The 26,397-nt window shown below is 48.4% G+C and overlaps 1 protein-coding gene across 3 annotated transcripts in view; it reads left to right on the top strand.

Moving 5' to 3' along the window:
• Positions 1 to 21,240, top strand: part of TBX5 (T-box transcription factor 5) — a 46,712-nt gene extending 25,472 nt beyond the window's left edge. For all 3 annotated transcript variants that reach the window (XM_041488811.1, XM_041488809.1, XM_041488810.1), the window contains exons 7-9: positions 1,401 to 1,492; positions 11,475 to 11,701; positions 20,240 to 21,240. In XM_041488811.1, coding sequence (XP_041344745.1) covers positions 1,401 to 1,492; positions 11,475 to 11,701; positions 20,240 to 20,817 — 897 coding nt within the window. In that variant the 3' untranslated portion in view covers positions 20,818 to 21,240. The remainder of the gene's footprint in view (positions 1 to 1,400; positions 1,493 to 11,474; positions 11,702 to 20,239) is intronic.
• The last annotated feature ends 5,157 nt before the right edge of the window (positions 21,241 to 26,397 follow it).

The following is a 26,397-nucleotide window of genomic DNA, read 5'->3' as shown; positions in this document are numbered from 1 at the left end:
ATAAACAAGCGGCCCTTGGAAAAAAATATGCAAAAAAGACAAGAAAAGAGCAAAATAATCTGGTTGTGCATACACCTGGCGAGGTTTGCTATTGACACTGGGTGAGCCAGAGTTTCCTCTTTGGATTTTGGCAGGGAGGTGGGCCTGGTTGTTTGTGCTTGACTCGGTGAGCATGAACCTCTCTCTGTTCTCCCTCCGTTGATCCTGAGCTGTTTCCTTCCCCTTGGCCAGCTCTCAGTAGGAAGGAAGGACGGGGTTTCCATAAAACGTGGTGAGAGAGTGAAGCTCCTCCAGTGGCAAACACGGGGTTGTCTTCCCTCCTGGGCAAGTGCCTCTCCTGATTCCTTGCTGAGAGCAGGCAGTGATGGAAAAAAGAGGGGGAAAAAGGGAACTTTCCCCTCTTCTGCCCAAATGTTGGGGCTTTGCAGCAATATCACACCTGGTCCAGGCTCAGTCCTCTTCTGCCAAGGCACCAAAGCACTTGCATCAGATTTGGCACGGCAGAGGGAGTTTTTACAAAATCCACAGGGCAGCTGAGGGTGTTGCTGGTCCACAATGAATATTGGCTTAAATGACAAGCCCTGCTCACCAAAACCCTCAGGAAAAGTAGTGCATGAGGGGACTGAACCTCTTGGAGCAGCACAGTCCCTTTGGGTAAGGGCATGGTCTGTCTAGAAGCTGGTTTAAATGTTAAATTTAGATGATTTAAGAGGACCAAAGTTGAGACTGAGGGGATTAATCTGGCTAAACTTTAGACTCTCAAGGTAGCTCACTCAGTGAGCAAACTGGAAGTGATGGGGAGACAAAAATCCTCTTGGGTTTGATGGTCACAGGTGAAGTTGCCCTCAAAGTAATTTAGGTAATGAGTCCATGCAGTGCTGCCAGCTGGGGGGCAGGATGGCACATGCAGAGCACCTGGAGCACATTTAGCTGGTCTGAAACAGCCAAAGGGTGAGATTCACTGGGCTGGGAGAGAGGGTGCAGGGTCTGAGAGGTGAGGTTTTGGTCTTGCCTGTGCACTGGTGAGAAAATACTTGGGATTTGTTCAGATCCATCCCTGGTTCTCTGGGCAGTGAAGCCCTTTCATTCCCAACAGCAAAATGAAAGTAAGAACTCTCAGAAAGCAGATTTTCTCCAGAGAAAAATGTGTGTGAGCAGTCCCACATGTTAGCTATGGGACAAGCCTGGGAGAAGCGAGAGGCTGTTGACAGGAGATATTTTTCCTGTGGAGGATTCCAGGGAAAGGCCCATCTGGAGTGGCCAGTGCCTGAGCTGAGGGATGACTGGAGTTCCTGCAAGCTGTATTTTCCCTCCCATCCCTGCCTTGGGTTTACTAACTACTGTCCCCTCTGTCCAGGCCTTGGGCTGGCCATGACCCTGGTGTGTTTCCTCCCTTTCAGATCACCCAGCTGAAGATTGAGAACAACCCCTTTGCCAAAGGCTTCCGTGGCAGCGACGACATGGAGCTCCACAGGATGTCCAGGATGCAGAGGTAACGTGTGCCCCCCTCATGGAGACCCTCCCAGGCTCACCAGAGCCACCTGGGCCTTGCTTGGCACGTCCCTCGCAGCCTGGCCTGAGCCAGGACATGGTGCCACTCCCTGCCTTGGCATCTGCATGGCTGTTCTACATCAGGTTCTTGAAGTATTCCCAGGACATGGGGCCAAAATCTTGGACCCTCTGCTGCCAGGGGAATTCCTTAATTGCTGGGGGGCAGAGGCAGGACCTCACTTGTGGGCTGCTGTCTTGGCCACAGGGACTTTGCATTTCTTTCAGACACGTCCCCATCCAGAGCAGCCTTTAGCTTTGTGCTAAACTCTCCTCTCTGAGGCTGCACGTGGACTTAGACCCACTAAAAACTTGGAGCAGCTGGGAGAAGCTCTGGCCATCAGGCTACTGTGGATGAGCTCCTGAGTTCCTTTCTCCCAGTGCTTTAAAGACAAAGCTCCCAGCCTTGTTTTGGGAGTGGGGTTTTTCAGGTTGCTCCAGCTGCCTCTGGAGGTGGTGGTGGAGAGTCCTGTGCTCTGTTGTTGCTGGCTTTGGAGGGGCTTTGGCAGGAGGAGATTGTTTGCCTGCTCGGTTCTGGATGTGCAGAGCAGGAGCAGAGGTGTGGTGGTTTCAGGTTGAAGAAGGAAAGGTTAGAAAATGTTGGGATCTCCAGGGCCAGGTGGCTGAGGAGACCTTTCAAATCTCGGGTTTGGCTGCAAGTACTTAAGCTGAAAAGCAAGCCTAAATCTTGTTTGAAAATCCTGTTTAATGTCCTTTTCTAAATGTCAGGCCCTGCTGGTAATTAACTTTGTGCTTTTCCCTTCACTTGGAACTTTCTCCATGTGTCAAGCTGCTTCCTGGTGCAAATGTTTTGCAGGAATGGTGCCATACCCACGGTTCTAACTAAGACAGATGGAGATTCTCAACAGAGCATTTTCCAGGAGGGGAGGAGCCACTCAGATCCTTTATTCTCTGGCTCCTGCTGGAGGGACCTGCTTTGGGACCTTCTGATGGGAGGGGTTTTCCCACTGCCCACCCAGGAGCCACCTGTAGGTGGTCACTCTGGTTGTTTTAGTTGATGATGTAAGCGTGGCTCTCCATAGAAAGGAAAATTGTGCTGTCAGGCACCAAATAATTCCTTCTATCCTGCAAACACGCCTGGAACTCACCCAAACTGGGCAAATGTCCTCCTGTGTACAAACATGTTCAGACTCAGTCCCAGAAAAGCCAAGATAGATGTATAAAAAAGGTACAGGCAACACTTAATCTGCTCCATCGAAATCATCTCCGTGGGCTCCTGAATGTGCCCTGTGTTCCCTGCCTGCCCTTTCCAACAGATCCTGGCAGGATCTGTCAATATTTATTTATTTATGGTGGCACTACCCCTTGAAATAGCTCCCCCCACCCCGTGCCAGTCTCCCAGCCTCTACTGGAACTTGAGTGATGATGTGTTCTCCCCCGCAGCCAATATTTTTTTCTGCTGCCAAACCACCCTTTCATTGCAGTCGCTGGAAAGATTTGAAGGTTTGGATTCATGGGGGGGGGGTGTTGGAGCAGGAGGGAGGAGGTGGAACAGGGAGGACTCTTAGGAAGGGCTCGATGCCATATGAAGAGCATGGCATCAAGCCACGCTGAGCCCGTGCTAAAAATTGATTGGCATTTTTATGCAGGAGCTGCGGTCGATGATCCAGGGAACAGAAACACTTGGAATATATAAATACACCCACTCAGGCCTGGCAGGGCTGGAAGGGTTAAAATCCTTGCCTTTACTGGATAATTTCTGATGTTCATTTTAATAACTTAGCAGAGGAATGGCTGTGTGCCTTTACAAAGGTGGCATTTTTTTTAAGGGAGGGCAGGATAAGATGATTATAGTAAAATAAAGACCCATTCAAGGTTGCAAATATGTGCCCACCTTTGTGGCTTTTTTATGTAGATATATGAATATATTCAAAATTATATATGAAAATATATAAAACCATATATAAAATCAGTTATGTATATAAATAAATTGTAGCTATAAAAAATAGGTTTGTCTATGAGATAAAGAACCATTCAGCATTGAGAATGTTGCAGAACTATGCCCTGCCTTTTGTGGGTTTATATAGATTTAGCATATAAACATATATTAAAATGTAATTAAATTTATATGTTATATATTTTAATATATAAACGTATGTTTATGACGTTGTTGCCCAGTGATGGACCAGTCAGTCTATCCTGGTTTTGGGGGAATGATGTCCATTTGTGCCCTTGGAGAATATGGTGGGATGCATTTTTAGTGCTATTTCTTCATTATGAAAAAGTAGCTGGAAAACCCCACATTTTTATAACAGTGCAGAGCCTTTTGTACCAGAAACTTCTGACCTGACATTCATTCACCATGGCTTTGTGAGTCCATCCCTCTCCATGGCTTTCTCCTTTCCAGGGCCTCCCATATTGGTTTTTTCCTCTTATTTTCCAGAAAGGTGTTAATAAGTCTGTCCAGGTAGAGCTTCATTCAGGAGTGGTGTGAAGACTTTCAGCAGCAGAGGATTTCATTGAAAAAGAGGAGCCATGAGCTCCAGAGATCCAAATTGCAGTGAATGTTCCTTTTCCTCCCACTGCCTTTCTTTCCTGAAGCACAAGAGGGGCCTTCAGCAGCCTCTTTGGTAGGATGGACTCTGGGAAGAGGAGGTTTTTCAAAGTTTTCAAGTTTCTGAGCATGAGGTTGAGTTTTTTATTTTATTGATTAGGGAAACCCCACCCCCCAAAACATTAAAAAGGAAGGAAAATGCATAGAGGGATGTGAGTTTTACTCCATGTGTGGGTCTGTGAGGGAGCAATTCTGGCCAACCCTGTAACCAATCCTTGCTGCTCATCTGCAGCTCCCATTGTCTGTGCTGGTTCTTATGGGGGCTGAGGAGCTTCTGGTAGTCTGGAAGATCCTGGTTATTTTGTAATTTAATTAATTTTGTAAATTAATGCAGTTCAGCCCTTGAAGCTTCTGTTAGGAAGGCTTTTGAGAGGGATGATGATGCCATGAAATTGTGGCTCTTGGCTCCTTCAATGGGTACTCTGAGCCCTTGAAAAGTGACAAAAAAATCCAGATTGCTCCATGTGACAGGGAAGAGTGACAGCGTGGTCTGACGTTGTGACTGTGCTCTCTCTGTCAAGGATCACGAGCCAGTTTGCTGCCTTTGGCGTTAATCCACAGCAATCTGCTTGGCTCCAAAGGAGTTATTCCAAAGATTCCCATGTGTCATCGAGAGCAGAAACAGGGCCAGGCACCGAGGACACAAAATCAGCTCCATGAGTCAGAGCCAGCGTGACAGAGATGACAGTGCATTTTGGGGTGCCAGCAGAAGAAATGGATGAGCTCTGGTGTTCCCTGGCATTCCAACATCCTGTTGGGCTGATGGGCACCAGGCTGACTCGAGCATATCAGTCTTGCTCTGCTGCAAACCACCTCGTTCTTCTTGTGTCTTCTCACTGCATCTTTAATCCACTCCCATTTCCCAGGTTCTGTCACTGAAATCTCCCAGGGGTCACCCTCTGTCTGAAATGTTTTCAGTGTGAAATTTGGCATTATGACATCTGCTGGGGAGGGGATGCTTTCCTCCAGCACACATCCCCCAAGAAATATTCCTGGTCCTGGTTGAAATGTGTTCTGTGGAATTTGACAGAATTCAGATGCAATCCAAAAGGAAGCTGGGCAGATCTCACTTATTAACAGCTTTTTTGAAGTGAGAAAGCCACTCAAGAAGCACGGGGTAGCTGCAGTTTCTGTCACTGACCTTCCTCTGGGGATCTGATCAGCAGGGTTTGATCAGCAGAAGCTCAGCCCAGCACGAAGGGATGAGATGCTGCCTCTGGCCCACATCCATTCTCCAGCTCCTCTTGTGCTTCTCTTACTCCAACATCTTTTTCTGGAGAAATTTATCTTTTTATTTGCCTGCTAATGAGAGCTCATGATCTCTACCTTGTTCTTCTCATTGGTGGTTCTTGGGTTGGTTGCAGTGATGGCTTTGGGCTGCACTGCTCAGAGGAGTTGCTAACAGACCACAGGATCATCATGGAATGGTTTGGGTTGAAGGGACCTTAAAGATCATCTCATTCCACCCCCTGCCATGGCCAGGGACACCTTGCACATCCTAGGTGGCTCCAAGCCCTGTCCAGCCTGGCCTTGGACACTGCCAGGGATCCAGGGGCAGCCACAGCTCCTCTGTGGCCCTGTGCCAGGGCCTGCCCACTCTCACAGGGGTGGGGTTTTTCCCAAATATCCCATCTAAACCTATTCTATCATTGTGAAGCCATTTCCCCTTTTCCTGTCACTCTCAGGCCTTGTAAACAGCCTCTCTCCAACTCTCTTGTAAGTCACCCTGGAACCTTCTCTTTTCCAGAGACAAATTCCAATCCCAGTTCTGCCAGCCTTTCCTCCCAGCAGAGCTGCTCCATCCCTCTGCCCATCCTGGTGCTTCCTCTGGATTTGCTCCAGCAGCTCCAGGTCCTCCCTGTGCTGGGTCCAGGGCTGGGGTCTCACCTGGGTGGGGCAGAGCAACCCTCCCTTGCCCTGCTGCCCATGATGCTGGGGAGGCAGCCCAGGACCTGGGAGGTTTTTTGGGTGCTGGGGCATATCCAGCTCTCCCCCACCAGCACCCCCAATCCCTTCTCCCCAGGGCTGCTCCATCATTTCATCCCCAGCCTGGACTGATCCCAGGATTGTCCCTGCCCCAGCACGGCACCAACACTTGGCCTTGTTCAGCTGCCTGAGATTCCCCAAGGATCTCAGAGCCCCTCAGGTCCTGGCAGGAAGGTCAGGATGTTTGCTGTGTTGGAGGAGAATGGGGCACTGAACAGACTCCCATGTTCCTCAGTGGACATTTTGGTTTGTGCTGCTGCACGTCCAGTCTCAGGTGTTATTCCCTGTGGGCTGCTCTGCAGTCCCCACGCAGAAAGGGGTCATGGTTAATCAGAGGCTGAGACTGCAGGAAGTCCTCAGTAATTCCTCTCCTACCACGTCCTTTCCTGCTGTAGTTTATCCACTTCCAGACAGCCTCTTGAGAGTGGTTCAATTTTATTTCAATATGCTGGAAATCAGCTGAAATGAATGCACACTGACAACTGGGTTTGGTTTGATTTTTTTTTTTTTTTCCCCTGGGAGATGATCTGTTTATTCCAGGCACTTTTCCCCCTTTTTTCCTTTTGCTGTGTCTGTCATGGCTGACTTCCACTTCTTCCCTCCTCTTGAGCCTCAGCAGGAAGGACAACAATTGGTGGCCTGGGAACTATAAACCCCAAAGCCATTGAGTTGTATTTGCACATCTGGAACTGGGGTTTGATTCTGTGCTGGGTAGAGGGGACAGCACTGATGGGGTGACAAATATTTGTCCTTTTGTTGGGACTGCCCAAGGAGGAGTTAAAATCTCCTGGAAATTTGGAAAGAGTGGAGAGGAATCCCTGTGTTCATCCTTGGGTCAGGTTTTAGGCTAAGATTTGGTATTGTGAACAAGATTTACACAGTTCAGGGATTTCCAAGGCTGCTGTAAAAACATGGAAAGGAAATCCTTTCCCATGTCATGCTTCACCTTGATCTCCCACAGATCCTTGGGATCTGATATTTAATAAGTCTTTTGAAGCCTTGTTGCCATGAGCTACAGCAGCTCTGGAAAGCCTTGAGGTATCCAATGTTTTGTTGCAGAAATATCAGGAACATCTTCTAAAATAACTTGTTTAGGGCCAGTAGGGGTTGGATGCTTCAGTGCAGGAGCTTCCTAATTCTAAACTGTGGGTTTTTGGAGGGGTTTCCAACCAGGTTTTTGTCTGGCAGCTTCATTTACTATGCCTTGGCTGGTACCTCAGGAAACTTCACGTCTGCACATGAAAATATATGGAAAACTTTTATGCTCTTAGAGTGTAGTAATAAGCAAGAAAGTGAACTGGATGTTGCTCTGTGCAGGTCTGTATTTATAATTTTTCCATTTATTAGTAATTTGCAGTGGCCAACAAGGTTTCTGGTTCTCAGATTGCAAAATCATCTTGAGTTTGCTCCTTTGAATTCTTTGCTGGCCGTGAGTTTGTGGCAGAAGTGATCTTAAAAAACTCTTGAGTCTGTCATGGTGAGAGCATCACTTGGCCACGGAAAGGGGAAGTTTTCATGAGAGAAAATGAGAGTGAGTTTCTAATTCCACCCGGCAGAGGTGGGATTTGGGATTGCAGGAGGGATTCACTTGTCAGGCCTGAGCTGTAGGGTGGGAGTTCTATGAGGAATTTGAAGAGGAATGTGGGTGCTACTGGGAAGTTCTGCAGAGTTGCTGTCCAACCCTGTGGATTTGGGAGACCTCTGGCCAGATGGGAGGCAAGAACAGAGTTAAGACTTCAGCACCAATAGTCTTGGACCTCATCAATGACTTCTTTTCCCATGTTTTAACAAAAAAATCAAAATATTACACAGCACCTTTGCTGCTCCTCCCTCTCCCCTTCTTCTATTTTAATACAGTAACTAAATATTCATTATTAGCTTCCAACAGGCTTTAAATAGACCATGGACAGGTTTTTTCCTTGTAAATTCTTTTCCCAATCAACTTTTTAAAAATTTCTTTTAGTTTTGCAATTTTTAATGCAAAAATGGAAGTAGCTCATTAACACCCCATGTAAAACTAATGTTCTGGCCTAGAAGCATAAACAACCTCATCCTTGCTACGTGGACAATTTCTTACATTGCTTAAGTCAAGCTTTAACACTCTTTTCCCCCATTATTACTTCGCTGCAGATTTTGTTTTGGACAACAAAATTTCTGGATATGACAGAAACCATTCTATTAAACTATAGCTCAGGATGACAACCACTATTTTGGGAATAGTGACTTTAAGAAAAAAAAAAAGAATTTGATCCATTTCAGTTTGTCCTTCAGTCTTTAAAAATGATAGCTGTGCACTCTACATGTTGAGTGGGCTCAGGAAAAAACAGAAATATTTTGAGATGATTGCTGCTATAGAAGATGCCAGAGATTTATTTCAGCTCAGCTCCTATAAGGAGGAATATGCAGAATTACAGAGATAACAGCCTTTGTGCATTGAAAAACATCAACGTGAAAGAAAGAGAATATTTTGGATATTTAGTGAGAAAACACTTTCCTTCATCTCCCTCCCCCAGTAGCTGATTTTTTGGCAAAAATAGCACCCAACGTGTTTTGACTGAAATGGAAATATTTCAGTCTGGAGAGAAGTTATTGCGATACTTCCTGGGAATTGCTGTTTGGAAATTTGGTGTGTCCAACCAGCAGGAGCTGGGAGTTCCCTCTCCTGGGTGACTCCCAGCTCCTGCTGTATCCCCCAGAGTAGCACAGTCCTCTCCTCTGGCCATGGAGATTCCCCTATTCCCTGGGAAATGCAGTCTGGAAAGAATCTGGAACCCAACACCCTTGTGCTCTGGCACTTGGGATTGAAGTATTGCTGTTGCAGACAAACAGCTCCTCCTTGGCCTGAAAGGAGCTGAGCTTCCCTTTGGCCAGCAGGAGGAATTCCTTCGCTGGAAGGGTGGTCAGGCCTTGGAATGGGCTGCCCATGGAGGTGGTGGAGTCTCCATCCCTGGAGGTGCCCAGGGAATGACTGGACATGGCACCCAGTGCTCTGGTTTAGTTGACAGTGTGTTGATCAAAGGTTGGACTGAACCTTGGAGGTCTCTTCTGGCCTTCATGATTCTAGGAAAATAGTTTTTCATCAAGAAATAAAAGCCCTAATCAGGTTGTTCAGTTTTTCCTGCTCTCAGCTCTCCCTTGAAAGAGAGGAATGTGTTGGTTAGGGTGAGAAGTATCTGGGGTGGGGATGGCTCCCAGTGCTTTTATGGGGCTCGGCATAGCGAGGGCCTGACCTTTGTGGGACCACTGGGAATTTATGGTCAGAAATGGACCCCATGGAGATCACATTCCAAAGAGACATCCTTTGAAAAGGGTCATAGAATCACTGAGACTGGAAAACACCTCCAGGATTTCACCCAAGATTTACCCACTATGGCCAAATCTACCAGTGAAAGATGTTCCTCAGTGTCACATGACCTGGCTTCATGCCATGAGATGTCCTTCTTTGCCCTCCACCGGAGCTCTCAGGTTCCCACTGGGAAACAAAGCAAAGTTCTGTCATTTTTTGGGAATTGGATGTTGGTTGTGTGGGGCTAAGAGAGATGAACCCAGCCAATCCATGCAGCCTCTCCTCAGGAAGGAGAGCTAAGGAGGAGAGTCACCTCCTTGCACATGAACTCCTTGGAAGGGAAACAAGGTGAGGATGCAGCTTAGGGGTGTTGTGTTGGTACAGTTTTCATTGAGGATCACAGGGTGAAGGTGGAACAGGCAGCTCAAAACTATCACCTGGGAGGGCTGGGAGATCCCTTAGAACCCAGAGATTTGAGGGTCATCCCTGAGGTTTGATGGCCACAGTTCTTGACCTTCCCCAGAAGCCACCAAAACTGCCCTCCAGATAAATCTCCTGGTGGAATTAAATGCTGGGTGTCCAAGGGCAGGTCCTCTGAGTCCCACCACATATCCTGGCATCCACTGCTGCCCTGAATATCCGAGGGATAAATCTTCTTCCCAGTCCATCTCTCTTTTGTTCCTCATGCACAGCCTGGATTTTAGTTCTGAGCAAATGCTGCTTCCAGGGGATGAAACCCCACCTTTGGAGCAGGCTGTCCTTGGCAAGCCCCCAGTTGCTGGGCTTGGGAAAGCTTTCATGGCCCAAGCAGAGCCACATTTCTACGGGTTTGAGCTCCTGGGTGAATTTCCCTTCCATTCCAGCTCAGTTGCTGATGTTTCTGGCAGCCAGCTCAGCAGTGGTTTGGATGAAAGCTCCCTGCTGGTGTAGGTTTATATGACTGCTATTGTTATATTTTGTAAATAAGTTCTGAATTCTTCAGTGATAGATCCTCCCTGAGGGGTGTCACTGCAGGTTCAGGGCTCTTCCTCTGCATGGAAGTAGCCAGGTGAGCCAGTGGATGGCATTTAAGGAGCTGTCCTTGCTCCAGCACAATGATTTTGGACAGGTGAGGGGGGTACCTCAGAGCCAGCTTGGTCCAATGGCTACAGACTCAGAGGAGAAAACTTGTGTAGGCATCAGCACTTTGTGGCTGCTCTCAGCCTGGTGACACTTTGGGGAGCTGCACTACCTGATCTTTATGCATTTTAGCAAGCCTCTGGGTTCAGGAGGAGACTTTTACCTTACCTGAAGTGTCTGAGACCCCCTGTTCAGCTTCAGTGCTCCCTGCAGAGCAGGAATCACCTTTGGGGTTGTCACATTGCCAATGTGTTTGGAGAAACATCTGCAAAAAACACTGTAGGGTCTTTGAGGAGAGGGGATTTCCAGCCTGTGTTGGCGAAGCATCCTGACTTCAAACCAGCTCTGGGGGCAAGGGAACAATCCAGGCTTTCCCTCCCATCCTGCCTCTGCTGAGGCTCTGGTGTGCATCAAATCTCAGTGATTTATTTATTTCTCTTTTCTGAGCTTGGTCTGTGGTGCAGAGATACCCTATCCAGCACAAGCAGGCTGACACACTCCAGGCAAAAAGAATGGGGACAACTACTACAAGGAAAAAAAAGTAGACCTAAATATTTAATTAATTTCCAAGTCAGCTTGGCAGAAATTATGTTTCTATTTACATGCGTGTGCATATTGCAAATACATTACAAACAGTATACAGCCCATAAATGCTACAATATGTAAATAGAAATCTTGTTTATTTTGCTGAAACTGCATTTATATATTTTATGTGTGGGTATAAAATAGTGGTGGTTTAAAAGGCATGAATTTAAGGGGACTAAAAAGAAAGGGAATAACGAGTTCTGCATGGATAAAGTGTGACGGGACTGCAGCCTCCAGGGAGGGATATCTCCATTTCCCTGAAAGCCAAAACAAACTCCATGACACTAATGTGCTGCCTTCATGTATTAATCCTCTGATCTATTTATTAATTGATTGCTTTGCTGACTTGTTTCTCTTCTGTTTCTTTGCTTGTAGTAAAGAGTACCCAGTTGTTCCCAGGAGCACAGTGAGACAAAAAGTGTCCTCGAATCACAGCCCCTTCAGCGGCGAGACCAGGGTCCTTTCTGCCTCCTCCAACCTGGGCTCCCAGTACCAGTGTGAGAACGGGGTGTCCAGCACCTCCCAGGACCTGCTGCCTCCTGCCAACCCCTACCCCATCTCCCAGGAGCACGGCCAGATCTACCACTGCACCAAGAGAAAAGGTCAGAGCTTGCCTGCTCCCTGCTTCGTGTTTTCCCCCCTCCTAACATGACTGTCAGCATTGTTTCCTGATGTTTCCCCTTGGACAGCTCCAAGGATAACTGCCTTTGTGGGTAGAAAAACATCAAAGTGAAAGAAAGACAGTATTTTAGATATTCAGTGAGAAAATACTTTCCTTTGTCTCCCTCCTCCAATAGTTGATTTTTTGGCAAAAATAGCATGCAACAAACGATGCTGGAGGATGAACGAGGCATGAGGGTTGTGGGCAGCTCCCCCAGGCTGGGCTGGGAACTCTAAAATCCCATTTCTGCTGGGTTGGGAATGAGCTGTTTGGAGGGCTGGCAGTGCCTTTCACCCACCATGAATCCACATTTGGAAAGATAGCTGGTGCTGGAGATAAAGATGACTTATCTGCAGCCCCTCAGACAGGGTTAATCTCCAAGTGGAGATACCTTGACAGTTTGTATTTTGCCCAGTTTTCAACTCAGGGCTGTCTCTCAGTTGGGAGACAGTTTTCTGTCTGCAGAAATGCTCAGGCTAATGAAGGGTGCCTGGGAGTGAAACCCATGATATCCATGGTCCTTCCCTCCTGCTGCCACTGAGCTGCTTTGACAGAGCTTTAGGGATCAAACTGTGAGGGCTTTCCAGTGACTGCTGAGCTCGTCCTGGCGTGAAGAGCCCCCTGATAGCGATGGGATAATTGTTCTGGGCAAGAGAAGGGGTTTGTGGTCTCTGCCCTCCTCTCCCAAAGCTGTGGGAATGCTTCAGTGCAGCACCACTTGTAGGACTGAGATAGCAAAAGCTTTAGATCAGTCTTACTTGGAAACAAATAGGGGATTTCCAGGGCTGGATGCAACAAGGGGTGGGCAGGAGCTGGTTTCTGCCAACCCTGTTGCCTTTCTCAGGATTTACTCTACGGATCAATGGAAAAGCTACCAGAAGGCAGCAAGCACCAAGGCAGCAGGAATTTCTCCCCACAGCAGAGCCCTTCCCGCTTCCCTGCACAACCCTATCAGTCAGACACATGCCATTATTTTTAGCAACATAACCCCTGGAGCACTGGGATGTGCAGACACACAGTCTAAGGTAGGGAGGGCTGGGAAGTGCTGGCAGAGGAGGCAGGAGGGCAGTGGAAATCTCTCCCATGTCCTTGGTGAATCCCCTGGATATTGTAGGAGCACATGGGTTGTGTAAGGTATGCAAAGTTAAAAAAAAAACAAAACTGAGAAATCCTAATATTTTCCTGAGATTGAGGTAAACAGTGGAAAACAGGTGGTATTTTCTGTCCCCTCCAGCTGCCCAGGTGACTGTGCTCACAGAGAATGTGTCAGAGCAGGGACTGGAAATGGGGATGCTGGCCTTGAGCCGGCTGTAAGGCAGGGAATAAGGAGATGCCCAAAGTGTCCCCCACACAGAGGGGGGTGTGTGGCCTGTTTTACCCCTGCACTGCTGAGGGGGGAAGATGCTGGGGTGCTGCCAAGTCCCACTGCTGGTGGTGGAAGGTGGTCCCTGTGATCCCTGCTCAGTGCTGGGAGCTCCTGGGAGTCCTTTCTCAGCTCCGCTATCCTGGGAGTTGAGCTCTCACCTCTGCTCTTCCCCCTTTTCCAAAACTAACCAAAACAAGCTGGCCCAAATGACAAACAGCCCTTGGGACAATCCCTGACTGCTCCGTGTCCCTGCCCCGCGGGGCAATTCATCATTCGCCTCCGCATTGTAACGTGATAAGGAACCAACAGAGGTTTCCTTCCAGTTTTGGGATTCCCGCTAAGTGGTGTCTCCATGGGTGGTTTCCCTCAATCCCCCAATTATCTCACTTCCTCTTATTGTCACAGAAGACACGGCTATCTGCCCTGGAATAAAGCTCCCCGGCCCGCTCGGCCTGCGTGGCACAGCGCGGGGGACAGGCCGAGCGAGGCCTTGTCTGCAGGGCCCATGGCTCCTCCTTATCTCTGCCATGCCTTGAGTGGCACAAGCAGTTAAGGGCCTTTTATCAAAGCCGCCAAAGGCTTTAATCAAAGAGGAGCAGCGTCCTGCCCGATAGCAGCGGCTTCTTCCGCGGGGCTGGGTGTCCCGGCAGGCCGAGCCGCTGCTCTCCTCCCTGCGCCGCCTTCTCTCCCCTCCCTGTGCCTTTGGTAAATCGAAAACAGCCACCAGGGCTTAGAGGAAAGAAACACAAAGTTAATAGGAACCAGAGAGCCAGTCTGAGCTGCCAAGCAGCTCTTTGCAAAGTGAAATTAATTAAAAGGGAAAAAAAAAAATCATCAGAGATGAGCAATTCGGGTTGGTTAAATCAGAGCGTGATCCAAGGTTTCATGTCACTGAGCGTGGATCTTCCTTCCAGCACCAGCAAGGATCTTTGTCGGACATGGGAAAATAATCCTATGCATGATATTCCTCTTTTTTTTTTTTTTGCCGTTCCAGCCTCTCATTTCTGAGTTTTCCTTCATAGTTCTCCTGCTTTCCTACATTTGTGCTTAACAGTTAACAAGCCTCACCACCTCAGAAAACTCAAAAGCAAGAGTTTGTCTGCTCCTACTGTCCCTCTGTCCATTTTGTGGACTGGAAATCTTATTGATTGTGTTGGACTATCCACTCCCCAGGCATTGACTCCTCCCAGGCAGCTTAGGATTTATCTCAAGCGGATTGTTTCCTTTCCCAAGGCTGTGGTTACGGATAAGTGCTCTCAGGGGCAGAGGGCAGTTCAGCTGGCTTTGTGACCAGCTGCTGTCTGCATCTTCTGGGGTGAATTCCAAGCCAGTCTCCTTCCAGCTTTGACATCTCCTGAACTTTCTCTGCCTCCTCTTCAATCAGAGCCAAGCCTTGGGTTAGGCTCACTTAGGGACAGGTCTGTGTTCACCCAACTCAAAGGAACCTTGTTCAATTTCTGCTTTCCTGGTGACCTAAGACAAGGATAAGTCTCTGTGGCTGGCAGTGTTGTTCTTAGCTGTCAAGGCAAGATGGATTCACTGTGGAGATCTGATATGGAATTACATTAGGGGAGAGCAGCAGGGCTGCCAGGGGATGTTATCGCTGAAGGCTCCCCTGCTTCAGGGAGGTGATGCTCTCCTGGCTGAGGAAGGAAGGAAGGACACATCCCAGAGCTCCTAATCTGGTGATTCCTGGTGTGCAGGTGGGAGGGCAGGGTCACAGCATTGGGAATGACCCCGATGCACTGCAGTGGGGTCACTGTTCCAGGAATGGGGAATGGCAAGGATCATCCTGCCTTGTATCCCAGCCCCACACTGGGATTGCTGATGGCATATGACAGAGTCACTGGTCTTGAGAGGATGGACTACCTCCAACCCTGGATCTCATCAAGGAGTGGCCTCAGCTCTTGATGTGGATTTTTAGGCTGACACAAAGAGCAGTTGGAGCTTTGTCTTTTTTTCGGGTTGTTCTCCACCTCTCCCTCTCCCATTGTTGTGCGTGGAGAAGCCCAAAAGACCTCACCAGCAGGCAGCTTGCCTTGTGTCTTTCATTTAGCCCCACATCCCAGTTAGGATACTGGGCCTTGTTTTCCCTTGTATTATCCTCTCTCTCAGATATCCTGTGGACTAAATAGTCATCCCTCTAAACCTCTGCTCCCTCCCAGCCTTACACAATCCCAACCACTTGGCAGATTTCTGGGATGCTTGCGATGCTGAACAGGAGGCAACTGGAACAGTCTCTCCCTGGGGAGGTTATAAAAGTTGTCATGTTGGCACTCTGAGGGAGAAGGACGTGGCAGAATCCACTGGCTCCAACCAGTGAGGACCATGTCCTTCAGCCCCCTAACTTGGACATCACCCTGGGGCAGGATTTATCTTTCATCTCCTTCCTGCTCTGATGAGGTCAGTGCTGGTACAGCAATGCCTTTCCACCTTCCCCTCAATAACAGGCACTGTCAATGTGCACAGACCTCTTTGTAGACTGAACCAACTTCTCCCACATCCCACCCAGCTTTGTTTTTTCACTCAAGGAATCTGTAGGACAAAATTCAGGCATGGGATATCTCCTTGGAGGACACGCTGCTCACTCCAGACATCACACCCTGATGTCTGGAGATGTGATGAGCTGGCCAAGGCTCAGGCTGTGCTGCAGCTGGAGAGATGCAGTGGAGCCCAGGGCAGGGTGGCTGTGGGACACTGAGGCTGAGGAAGGGACTCCCTGCATAGGGAGGAGATGTTCAGGGAGCTGGGGTGCACCCAGCTCTTGCTGAGCAGTGACACTCTTGTGGCACTGTAGTTTGATATTCCTAATGAGGAAAGGCTGAGGGAGCTGGGCCAGTCTTGACTAAGAGGGGACCCCATCAGTGTCTGCAGGAAGGTGCCAGGGGATGGACCAGGCTCTGCTCCAGGTGTCCAGCAGCAGGACAACAGGCAGGAACTGATGCCTGGGAAGTTCCACCTGAACATGAGGAAGGACTTCTTTCCAGTCAGGCTGCCCAGGAGGGTGTGGAGTCCCCTCTCTGGAGATATTCCAGAATTTTCTGGACACAGTCCTGTGCCATGTGCTCTGGTGTGACCCTGCTGGAGTAGGGAGGTTGGACCAGATAACCCACTGTGGTCCCTTCCAACCTGACCCATTCTCTGAACCCCTTCTCCTGTCAGAGGTGCCTCTGTGCCTCTGCAGAGAGTGCTGGCAGCTTGCTGCCTGTGGAAAAGATTCCAGCTTTTGGGGGTCGGATTGTCCCTTTCCCACAGCCCTGTTGTGTTCAGTTCCACACAGCCATATCACAAACAGTGAGATATAGCTGGAATGGCTGGCATGTCTTAGGTTCCATGTCCTAGGATTTAGGACTTATTTCTTCTTTAGAGATTTTCATTTTGATTGGATCTGCCTTGTCCTTTTCTTCTTGGACAACCTTTGTCACTCTTGCACCCTGGTATTGGCTCTTCTGGCTCTGGAATCCAGACTGGATAAAACAACAGAGTTCATGATAATCACCCATTGTGTTTCCCTCACAAAGTCAGGATTAACCTCCTGTAACGCCCTGGAAGTGTGGGTGAGCTCTGAAAACCAAACAAGTCGTGTCCCATTCTTCATTGTCTTCCACCCTGGGGAGATGAGTGTCATCTGTGAGGAAGGAGCTCTCCTCATTTACACCAAGGGGGAGAGGGAGGCCCAGCACACCCTGAAGTCCAGAGGCTTTCCATGTTTGCATTTCATTCTACGTGGCCCGAATCTTGGAATTGGGAAAATTCCATTTAAAAAGCCATTTGCGTGGTATTTACAACCCAGCTGGAAGTAGTAAATACCGGAAATCTTGGAAGCGCTCATGCTCTCGCTCAAGCTCCTTCATTAGATAGATCATCAAATTCCTTGTGAGGGAGCCAGTTTCCACTCCATTCTTCAGGCTCTCTTTTCCTTGGATTCACTTCAGAGCAGCTTCTCCCTGGTGCTGGCAGCTCCCCCTGCTTGGCAGCACCTCCTGCTTTTTGAGGTTTGTGCAGCATCGAGGGGCTGCTCCCTAGAGTTGATCACCACCCTTGGCTTCCAAGAATAGCAGCAACACGGGGGGGGAGATGGTCAGGATATCTCCCAGGATAGCCAACAACTCCTCTGAGGGCTCAGTGGTACCTGGAAAAGGACAAGGAGCTGCTGTCAGGGAACCAACACCAGGAATCAAACCCTGACCAGGCAGTTACATATCTCCAGTGTCCTGCTTACGCTGATAGGAGGAGGTAAGAGGACGTTCAGGGACAGGATTGTCCCTTGAGCTGCACTGTCCAGGCTCCAGAGCCCGTGAGGATGAATTGAAACTGCAGCCTTTGGCATTGCATGACAGACCTGTTTGTCTTGAGCTCCTTTTGTCATTGAAGATGTCCCCTTTCCACCCTAAAGCTGCTCCACACACCTGGGGGTGCCCTCCGGCTGCTCTGTGCTGGCTCTGATCTCCTCTGTGAGGAGTGGTGGGACAAGACCAGAGAGCCTGGACTGCTGCAAATCCCTCAGGCAGCACCAGCTGAGGCTCTCTGCTCTGCACCATCCCACCTCAGGATGCACATGGACCATTCTCTTCCCTGTCTAGCACTTTGAGGGTCCATAAATGTGAAAATCACTTGGAAGAGGGGCAGGAGGATGGGCAGAAGCTGTTAGGGCAGGCTGGAATCCTTTGTTAGTGCCTAGGTCCCATTTGGAAGTGAGAACAAGGTCTTTACACACCTTAAAATACCTTTCCACATAAAATATCAGTGAACCTGGCTCTAGAGAGACCAGCAGAGTGATCCCAAGAGCTTACAGAAGAACAGAGGGCCCTTATGGGGTTACCACTGAAATCCTGGTCAGCTTTGTTTTTTCTCTTCACCTGTGATGGATTCTGGAAGTGGTTCTGTGACACTGCAGCTCTGCCCAGCTGGGCTGTGGCAGGCAGTGAAATGTCTGGGCTAAGTGGAAAAATCAGCAAGCTCAGGTTGTAAGTCAGGCTGTTTTACACCATGGAAAAACAGAGTTTGACTGGTTTGTGTTGTATATTTAAAAAAATCAAAATAAAATAAACAGTCAAACCCCAAGCCAATGATTTCTGGTGCCAGCAGAGTGATGCGGTTTAATGCTGAAAACTTTATTAGCAGAACAATGCTGCATTTTACAAGACATTGTTTTTCCACCCCAGTGTTCTTATTACTCAGCGGTGGGTCAGGAATCCAAACTTTTTACACTGTCCATAAAAGCTCCAGCTCAGGCTGTTCTTCCAGACGTATCTCCTGTCATGGAGCTGAGATCAGGAGAGAGGTTAGACCTGTGCCTCCAGCTTTAGGCTTTCAGGGGACCCCATCCTTTCCCCTGCTCCTACAAAAACTGGACCTGAGCTGGGTTGAGGAGGATGACACATTCCTGCATCTTCCTGCTCATTGTTTCAGCTGGTTTCAAAAATGGGATGGAATTGCTCATTTATCTCATCCTGCTTCCCACCCCAATGTACAGGGAAGGGAGAGGAGAAACTTGATTACCAGGGCTCTGCATTGCTGAGGTGAAGGAGCCAGGCTTTGATGTTGTCAGGAAAAATGAAATGGGACTGTGGCTTTCCAGATGAATTATGCTATTACAGAGCCAAAGGCCACTGTGGGGATGTCCCCATGGTGTCCCTCAGGACACCAGGACATCCCCAAGTCTCTCCCTCTCTTTGTGGAATTGTTGAAGCAAGATGAAGAGCAGCAGTTGTTCCAGCTGGACTTGGAAGACCCCTGGGTGGGAACAAGAGGTTATTTTACATGCAGAGAGGGTGCAGCTTCCAGGAGAGCCCTCATGGTTCAGGGCAATAAGGGTTACGTGCATGTGCGTGTTTAGAAGAAACAAAAGATGCCTGCACTGCCCACCTGCCCCTCCTGAAGGTGTGACATGAGCATTCCCCTCGGAGCAGCCTGGCAGCAGCACCTCTGTGCCTCTTGTGGGGCAGATGCTCTCAGTCCTCCTTTCTGTGCAGCTCTTTGGGGTTTGTTTCCCCACCATATTTTGGGGGTGGAAAAAATTACAGCTCAAAACACATTGGTGGAGAAAAATTGTAAAGGGTAACTTGTTCCAAATTTCTTTCAAATCTGACCCCTGTTCAAAGGGTGCAGCCAGGACAGCTCTAACCAAGTGGGATGTTTTCTTGCCTGCACCAGAAATCTTGTTTTTGAAACAGCAGCAAAGTTAATCCATGTCAGAACAGCTCCCCTTCCCTTGCCACACTGTCCTTAAAATCTCTTGGTGAAGTGCTCATCCCTGGGAATTTTGCCATCCATTCCAGCAGAGCTGGATTTCATTTGATGACCCTGTGAATGAATAAATAAGTGCACATTCATTTATTCATTTGGCCTCACCCTGGAGATTTCACCTAAATTGTTTATCTCCTTCCCTCTGCTGGCCTGGGATGCTGCAGGAAACAAAGGGCTCTGCAAGATGTGCCTTGCTGTTTCTAGCTGTGAAATTTACTTTTCTCCTTTGTTCCCCTTGGCTCCAGCACACGTCCCTGTGTGGATTTATGTGCCCACAGCCCTGTGTGGATTTATGTGCCCAGCTGCCTTGGCACAGCTGAAGGCTGGGGCTGTCAAACTCCAAATCTGATTGTCCCAACCGTGCCATCGCTGGTGCTCTCTTGGGAGGATTTTTATTGTGATCTGCTTTTTTGTCTCTTTTTATAATTTATATTTTATCATGGAAATATTTTGTTGTAAAGGATTTGAGTTGACAGCATCAGCTGTGAGCCTCCTATGGGAGAGGGGGGATCCTGGTAGGTGCAGAGGTCACAGGCAGATGTTATTCCTCAGGTAAAAGTGGCAGCAGGAAGGAGATGGGGAGCATGTGGGGGGATCACCAAGCAAGATAAACCTCAGGATCCCTCTAGCATCTTGATTTTTCCTCCCAGAATTCCTGACTAATCCCTTCCCCCCTCTAGCAGAGAGGACCAAGTGCAAGGCTTGGTTTCCACAGGATAGATGAGATCAGTTCCAGGGAAATGATGGGGATTTACACCGAGGGAAGTGTCAGCTTGTCCTCAGTAAAAGCAGGACTGCAGAGAGGGACGTTCAGCTGCGGGCACATTATCATTGGTAGCTACCAGGACTTTTCTCTCCCAACAGATGAGGAATGTTCCACCACCGAGCATCCCTACAAGAAGCCCTACATGGAAACCTCTCCAGCAGAGGAGGACCCTTTCTACAGGTCCAGTTACCCGCAGCAGCAGGGACTGAACACGTCGTACAGGACTGAGTCGGCGCAGCGCCAGGCCTGCATGTACGCCAGCTCGGCGCCGCCCACGGAGCCCGTGCCCAGCCTGGAGGACATCAGCTGTAACACGTGGCCCAGCGTGCCCTCGTACAGCAGTTGCACAGTGTCTGCCATGCAGCCCATGGACAGGTTACCCTACCAGCATTTCTCTGCCCACTTCACCTCGGGGCCGCTCATGCCCCGCCTGGGCAGCGTGGCCAACCACACATCGCCCCAAATCGCAGACACCCACAGCATGTTCCAGCACCAAAGCTCTCACCAGCCCATCGTGAGGCAGTGTGGACCTCAAACGGGCATCCAGTCCCCTCCCAGCAGCCTCCAGCCAGCGGAATTCCTGTATTCCCATGGTGTGCCTCGAACCCTGTCGCCCCACCAGTACCACTCGGTGCACGGCGTGGGGATGGTGCCAGAGTGGAGTGAGAACAGCTAACCAGGGGGGCAGGGAATGCCAGAGCCACGGGAAAATCCCAGCAAACGGGAGAAGGAAAAGGAAAAGAATCCCCCTGTTGATAACAAAGCATTTTGCAAGACTCCTTGAAGTGAATGTTCACCGCTAGCACTCGAGAGGGACGGACACTGACTGAAACCACGGCTGGAAGTCATCGGCCTCGGTGTGACTTGCCCTGACCCCCCTTTTGTTTTCTTTGGTTTCAAAAGAAAAGCCAACAGCCCAGCACACTTCTGTCCCTCCACGGTCCCACCCAGTTTGTGTTGCTGCCACCACCCTCGTCCCCCTCCCCGTCCTTCTGCTCTTTTTGTTCTCCAAGGGACACCAAACTCCTGCTGCCTTTCTCACCACGGTCAGAATGCTTGAACGAGAACAATTAGGATGTTACTCTTTTTTTTTTTTTTTTTTTTTTTTTGGTGGTGTTGATGTTGACAATGTTATATAATAAATAATAATATATATTTTTTTCTTTCCATTTTCTCAGAAAAAAAAAGAAAAAGACACCGGCCCTTTTTACCAAGGGTGAATTTTGGAGTGGTGTTTCTTTTTTTTTTTTAGTTAGTGTCATCTTTACTTTTCAACAGAAAGAGGTACTGAGAACCCCCAAATAAATAAATCCAGTACCTACCTCACCCAGGCATTGTACCAAGAGTGAAATTACTCCACAGGGAGCTGTGTTTCCTTACAAATTCCCCAAAATTCTCTCCAGGAACCATTCCATAAACCATCCCCTCATCTCCTTTCCCACTTGTAATTCTCTCACTCCTCTTCCCTTCCCATCTCCTGGTCTTTCCTGGTCCCTCAGCCATCTCTGCCGGAATCATGGGGTTACTTCCAACCTTCCAAACATCCCCAGCTTGAGTCCTACTGGATTTTTAGCGGCGTGTGGAAAGCCGGGCTCTGAGCCAGCTGCCACAGGGGGAGAGGGGGGAGACGATGCAAACACTGAGAGGAAAAAGTTTGCTCACCAAAATGATGATGACGCTTGTTTGCAATCCCAGGCTTTCATTTTCTCCTGTGTTCCTTTGCTTTCTCTCCAAAAGAAAAAGGAAAAATTAAAAAAAAAAAAGGGATATCAGTCTGGGTGTGTGATGTGAGATATTAAATAAATGTGTTTAAAAGGGGCAGAAAGTGATCATGAGAGGCTGGGAGTGGTAGAGGCAAAAAGAGAAGGAAAAGCAAAATTGTGCAAGGAAAAATGTCTACTGCAGAATATTTCAGGTGTAAAATTTCCTGGTCCTATTTATTTATACGTGGGAGTTCCAATAACTCTAAGGATGTCACAAAAGCAGCTGATTCCAAGAGATTCAAATTTTTATTGAAATGGAAGTTTGCTTTCTTTTCTTTTTTTTTTTTTTTCCTCTCCAAGCTGTGCACACTCTATATAATTTACATATATTTTTAATTAAAAGTAATTCTAATTAACTAAAGAGCTTGTCAGCCTCTGGGAATGTGGGTGGGAATTGTGGGAATTCCAATGTGGGAGGGAATATAGACAAGTACCCAAAGCCATGGAGCTAAGGAGAAAAAAATAATCCCAGCCTAGCTGTGCCCTCCCATTTTTGTGTGCCAATTTATGGCTAATAAATACCACACGTTCTCAATGGCAAGGGAGTGCCCACCTATTTTTAATGTATTTTTGGGTTTGGGGCAGATTTTTTTGCACCTACTTGATGCCTATAATTGAATTTTTATTGATTTCTGCTGTAGCAGAGGAGGTGGAACACCACAGGGGGAAGGTAGGGATGGGCTGAGCTTGGGGCTGTGGCCTTGTCTGCCCCACAGATGCCTGGGTCCCCCAGGGCCCTGCTCTCCTGGGGTCACCTTCCCATCCAGGCAGATTTACAAAGTGACACTGGTGGGTGCTGGGGTGGCATTGGCAATGCCCAGTGAGGTGGAACTTCCACCCTGTTCCCAGGGAAGTGAGGCTGGTGGGAGGTGTTTGGCCCAGGGGAGGTGTGGGGTTGTGTCCCAGCCTGGGTGAAGGAGGGGAGATGCTTTGGGAACTGGAAACCAGGTGGGAAAATCAGCTCCAGAGCAATGAAGAGATTGCAGCTGGGAAGTCCAACAGAAAGGTTGGCTCTGTGCAGCTGCAGAGCCAGGATCACCTCAGGAAGAGCATGGAAAGAGCCCAGGAGGTGTTCCCAGCCTGGCCAGGATCACCTCAGGAAGAGCATGGAAGGAGCCCAGGAGGTGTTCCCAGCCTGTCCCACGTGGCAGGGACACCGAGGGACTCCCTGCAAAGGCACAGAAAGGCAACAGGACTGTTCAGACACAGAAAGACAGGGTTGGCTGAAGAGGTGTTTAAAAGAGGGTTTATTGCAAAAGCAGTCTCGTGGAAGGGAGACACTGTAAGGTTGTTACACACAAAACCATCACTTAGAAGCCATACATTAGAAGCCTTGCATCAGAAACTGCTATAATTGTAGTTACAATGTCTTTTGTAAAGTTCTTATCCAATCAGCACCTTCCACAAAGCTTGCAAGCATCTTCATTACCAATGCTAATTGCTAAGTTTTATACAATTTACCCCAATGCATCTTTTTCTGTCCAATCATAGAACTCTACAGAAATGTATTGCTGTATCTTTTACCTTTTATCAACTCTATAGCAAGTTCTGTTGCTAAACTTTAATTGTATTCTACTTTCTTGCTTATTTCTTCACTTATATGAGTTAGAAGCCATACATTAGAAGCCTTGCATCAGAAACTGCTATAATTGTAGTTACAATGTCTTTTGTAAAGTTCTTATCCAATCAGCACCTTCCACAAAGCTCGCAAGCATCTTCATTACCAATGCTAATTGCTAAGTTTTATACAATTTACCCCAATGCATCTTTTTCTGTCCAATCATAGAACTCTACAGAAACTTATTGCTGTATCTTCTACCTTTTATCAACTCCATAGCAAGTTCTGTTGCTAAACTTTAATTGTATTCTACTTTCTTGCTTATTTCTTCACTTATATGAGGCCTAGATCTACTTGCTTAAAACATATTTCTGCTTAAACTACAAATCTTTATTCTTATTTTGTGTCTGTTTCACTGTTCTGTCCTCAAGCTCCAAGCCTTCTCCAAGGTCTGAGGTCAAACACTGTATCCATCTCTATCTCTGAGCATGCATGCTCGAGGCCTTGGGAGCTCTCTGTGCTTGCATTTCCCACCCAGGATCAGTAGGGCCACTCCACAGAGATATTCTCACCTTGCTGTCCCAGGGATGTGGGGCACGGAGTCTTCTGGGCCTCTCCCAGCACTGCCTCCAATAAAACTTTTTTTTTTTTTTTTGATGTCTGCTTTTACTGCCTCATGCTTGCAAAACATTTTGGGATTGTTGGGTTAGACACAGCCAAAATGGGATGCTGGAGCTTGCTCTGGGTATCAACAACATTTGCGGGCAGAAGGAGATGCAGGCACCACATGTGGGGCAGGGCTGGGACCTCAATTCTTGCAAAGCTTTTTGTCTGCATGGAGCCACCCTCAGGGAATCCCCCAAACGTTGCATTAAATCACACAGAACATGCAGTGCTCCAAGATTGATGAGTAAATTGCATTTTGAGTTAAGGAACACAACAATTACACTGTATTTAGCTGTCATCTGCGTTGTCCTCTCCCAGCTTTGCTGTCCCACTGCTGACCATGTAATCATCTAATCCCCATCGAGTGATTCCCATGTAATTTGAGGGGCAGTGGTTACCCTGTAAGTAAAGAGGTCTCCCCAGAAATGCCTGCCAGGCATCTCAAAGAGGATTAAGGAAAACTAAACTCCCACGGAAAATTACTTCTTAAGCATTGGGAGGAAAGCCTCAAGCTTCCAATTCCACTCATTTCCTCAGAGCGCCTCAGGTTTGGTTTTTGGCTCTTTGGGGTTATGCTGAGATCCTGTGATGGGTTTTGGGGTTGGAAGACCAGGCAGATCCCTGAGGATACAGCCTTGTGGAGCCACATTGGTATGAGCAGCAGGGAGGCCATCAGCAGCAGAATCATCACTTGTCACAGCAGTAAAATCTGGGATCAAGGCAAAGGAAAGGTGGTGGGAGGAGCCAACAATGTATGGCTTCTTTTCCTCCTCCTCTTTTGAAGGAGTTTGTCAGAGCATTTCCATATGGAATTCCATTTCCATGGGTAGGACTGGGAGGAGTCAGGATGTGAAGGGAAAAGGTGATCCCAGCCTGGATGTGGATGTGCCTGCTCTACCTCGAGCTTCTACTTTTCCTAGGTGGTCCAAAACAACACCAGGAGCTGTCAAGAAGAAGGTTGTTCTCTCCCTCTGATTGTGATTTTATGTTCCAAAGATCCTGATGTGATTTCTTTGATTTCTTTTCTTATGGATTTATTTCTTAGCCAAGAATAATAATGCTGACGATAACAATAAACAGCAAAATTAGGGGAAAAATTACATTTATCCATGGAGAAATTGGACAAATGAGCTTGCAAAATTCACCCTACTCAGAGCTAAACTGGCAATTCTTCCCTGTGAGGGTGGTGAGACCCTGGTACAGGGTGCCCAGTGAATCCCCTGGATCCCTGGCAGTGTCCAAGGCCAGGCTGGACAGGGCTTGGAGCAGTCTGGGATGGTGGAAGGTGTCCCTGCCATGGCAGGGGTGGCACTGGATGGGCTTTAAGGTCCCTTCCCACACCAACCATTCCATGATTCTTTAATAAGAAACCTTGAAACGTGAGGAGGACCATCCCCAAATCCTCTGGTGTTTTCCATAAACCCCACTGAGGGTGTTGGGGGTGGGCTGCTCAGGGACAGGGATGATGGAACAGAGTCCAGGAGAGCTGCACCCCGGGGTGAGGAGGGAACTGGGCCCCAAAGGGAGCTCCAGAGGAGGAGGAGAGCTGCTGAGGTGGGGGGAGAAGGCAGTGGAGACCCCTCCTCCCCATGAGCAGGGAATCTGCTGAGGAAAGGAGCCGTGGAACATCACCAGGCAGGAGGCAAACAGGCCTGTAGGGATGAAGCAGAATAAACAAGGGCAGGCTGAGCAATTCCTTGGAGCACAGAACCCAACCCATGCTGAGAACACCTTTGAAAGAGTGAGCAGCAGTTCCAGCCTGTGGTCACAGTGCTGTTTTTCCAGCTGCCTCCCTGGGCTCAAACACTCCCTGCCGGGTACCTGGGGAGGATTTTGATGCCCTGAGAGGCACAGAGAGCTCTTTGTCTGCCCCCATCAATCACTCCACATTTCAAGTTTCACCAGCCAGTGCTGGGTGGGTTTTGAGATGATTTTCCCCACCAGCAGCCTCCAAACCTGCACTGGTGAATCTTTTCCTACAGGCAGGGATGCTTGGAAGGGGCAAAGTCACCCCTGTGCCGCTCAGGCTGCTCCCACGGCAGAGCCAACCTCCCAAAAATTGCTCGTTTTGCCTCGAGGGCTGAGGGAAAAAAATATCCCAAAGCCTCAGGATTCTTGTCCATAAATCCAGCCCACAATATCATAGATTTTACAGTGCTGCCAACTCTGACAATTTTATGATGGGTCTCATGTGATTTGCAAAAGTGTGGTTTCATTTTTTCTCTTAAAATTTCCAGCTCCTGGACACCAGTGAATATATGAGGTTCTC

The sequence above is a fragment of the Pyrgilauda ruficollis genome, unplaced genomic scaffold (genome assembly GCF_017590135.1).
Source record: "Pyrgilauda ruficollis isolate IOZ18807 unplaced genomic scaffold, ASM1759013v1 scaffold9, whole genome shotgun sequence".
NCBI classification, from domain to species: domain Eukaryota; kingdom Metazoa; phylum Chordata; class Aves; order Passeriformes; family Passeridae; genus Pyrgilauda; species Pyrgilauda ruficollis.
The sequence above is the reverse complement of the archived record's forward strand: the minus strand, read 5'-3'. Positions and strand labels throughout refer to the sequence as shown.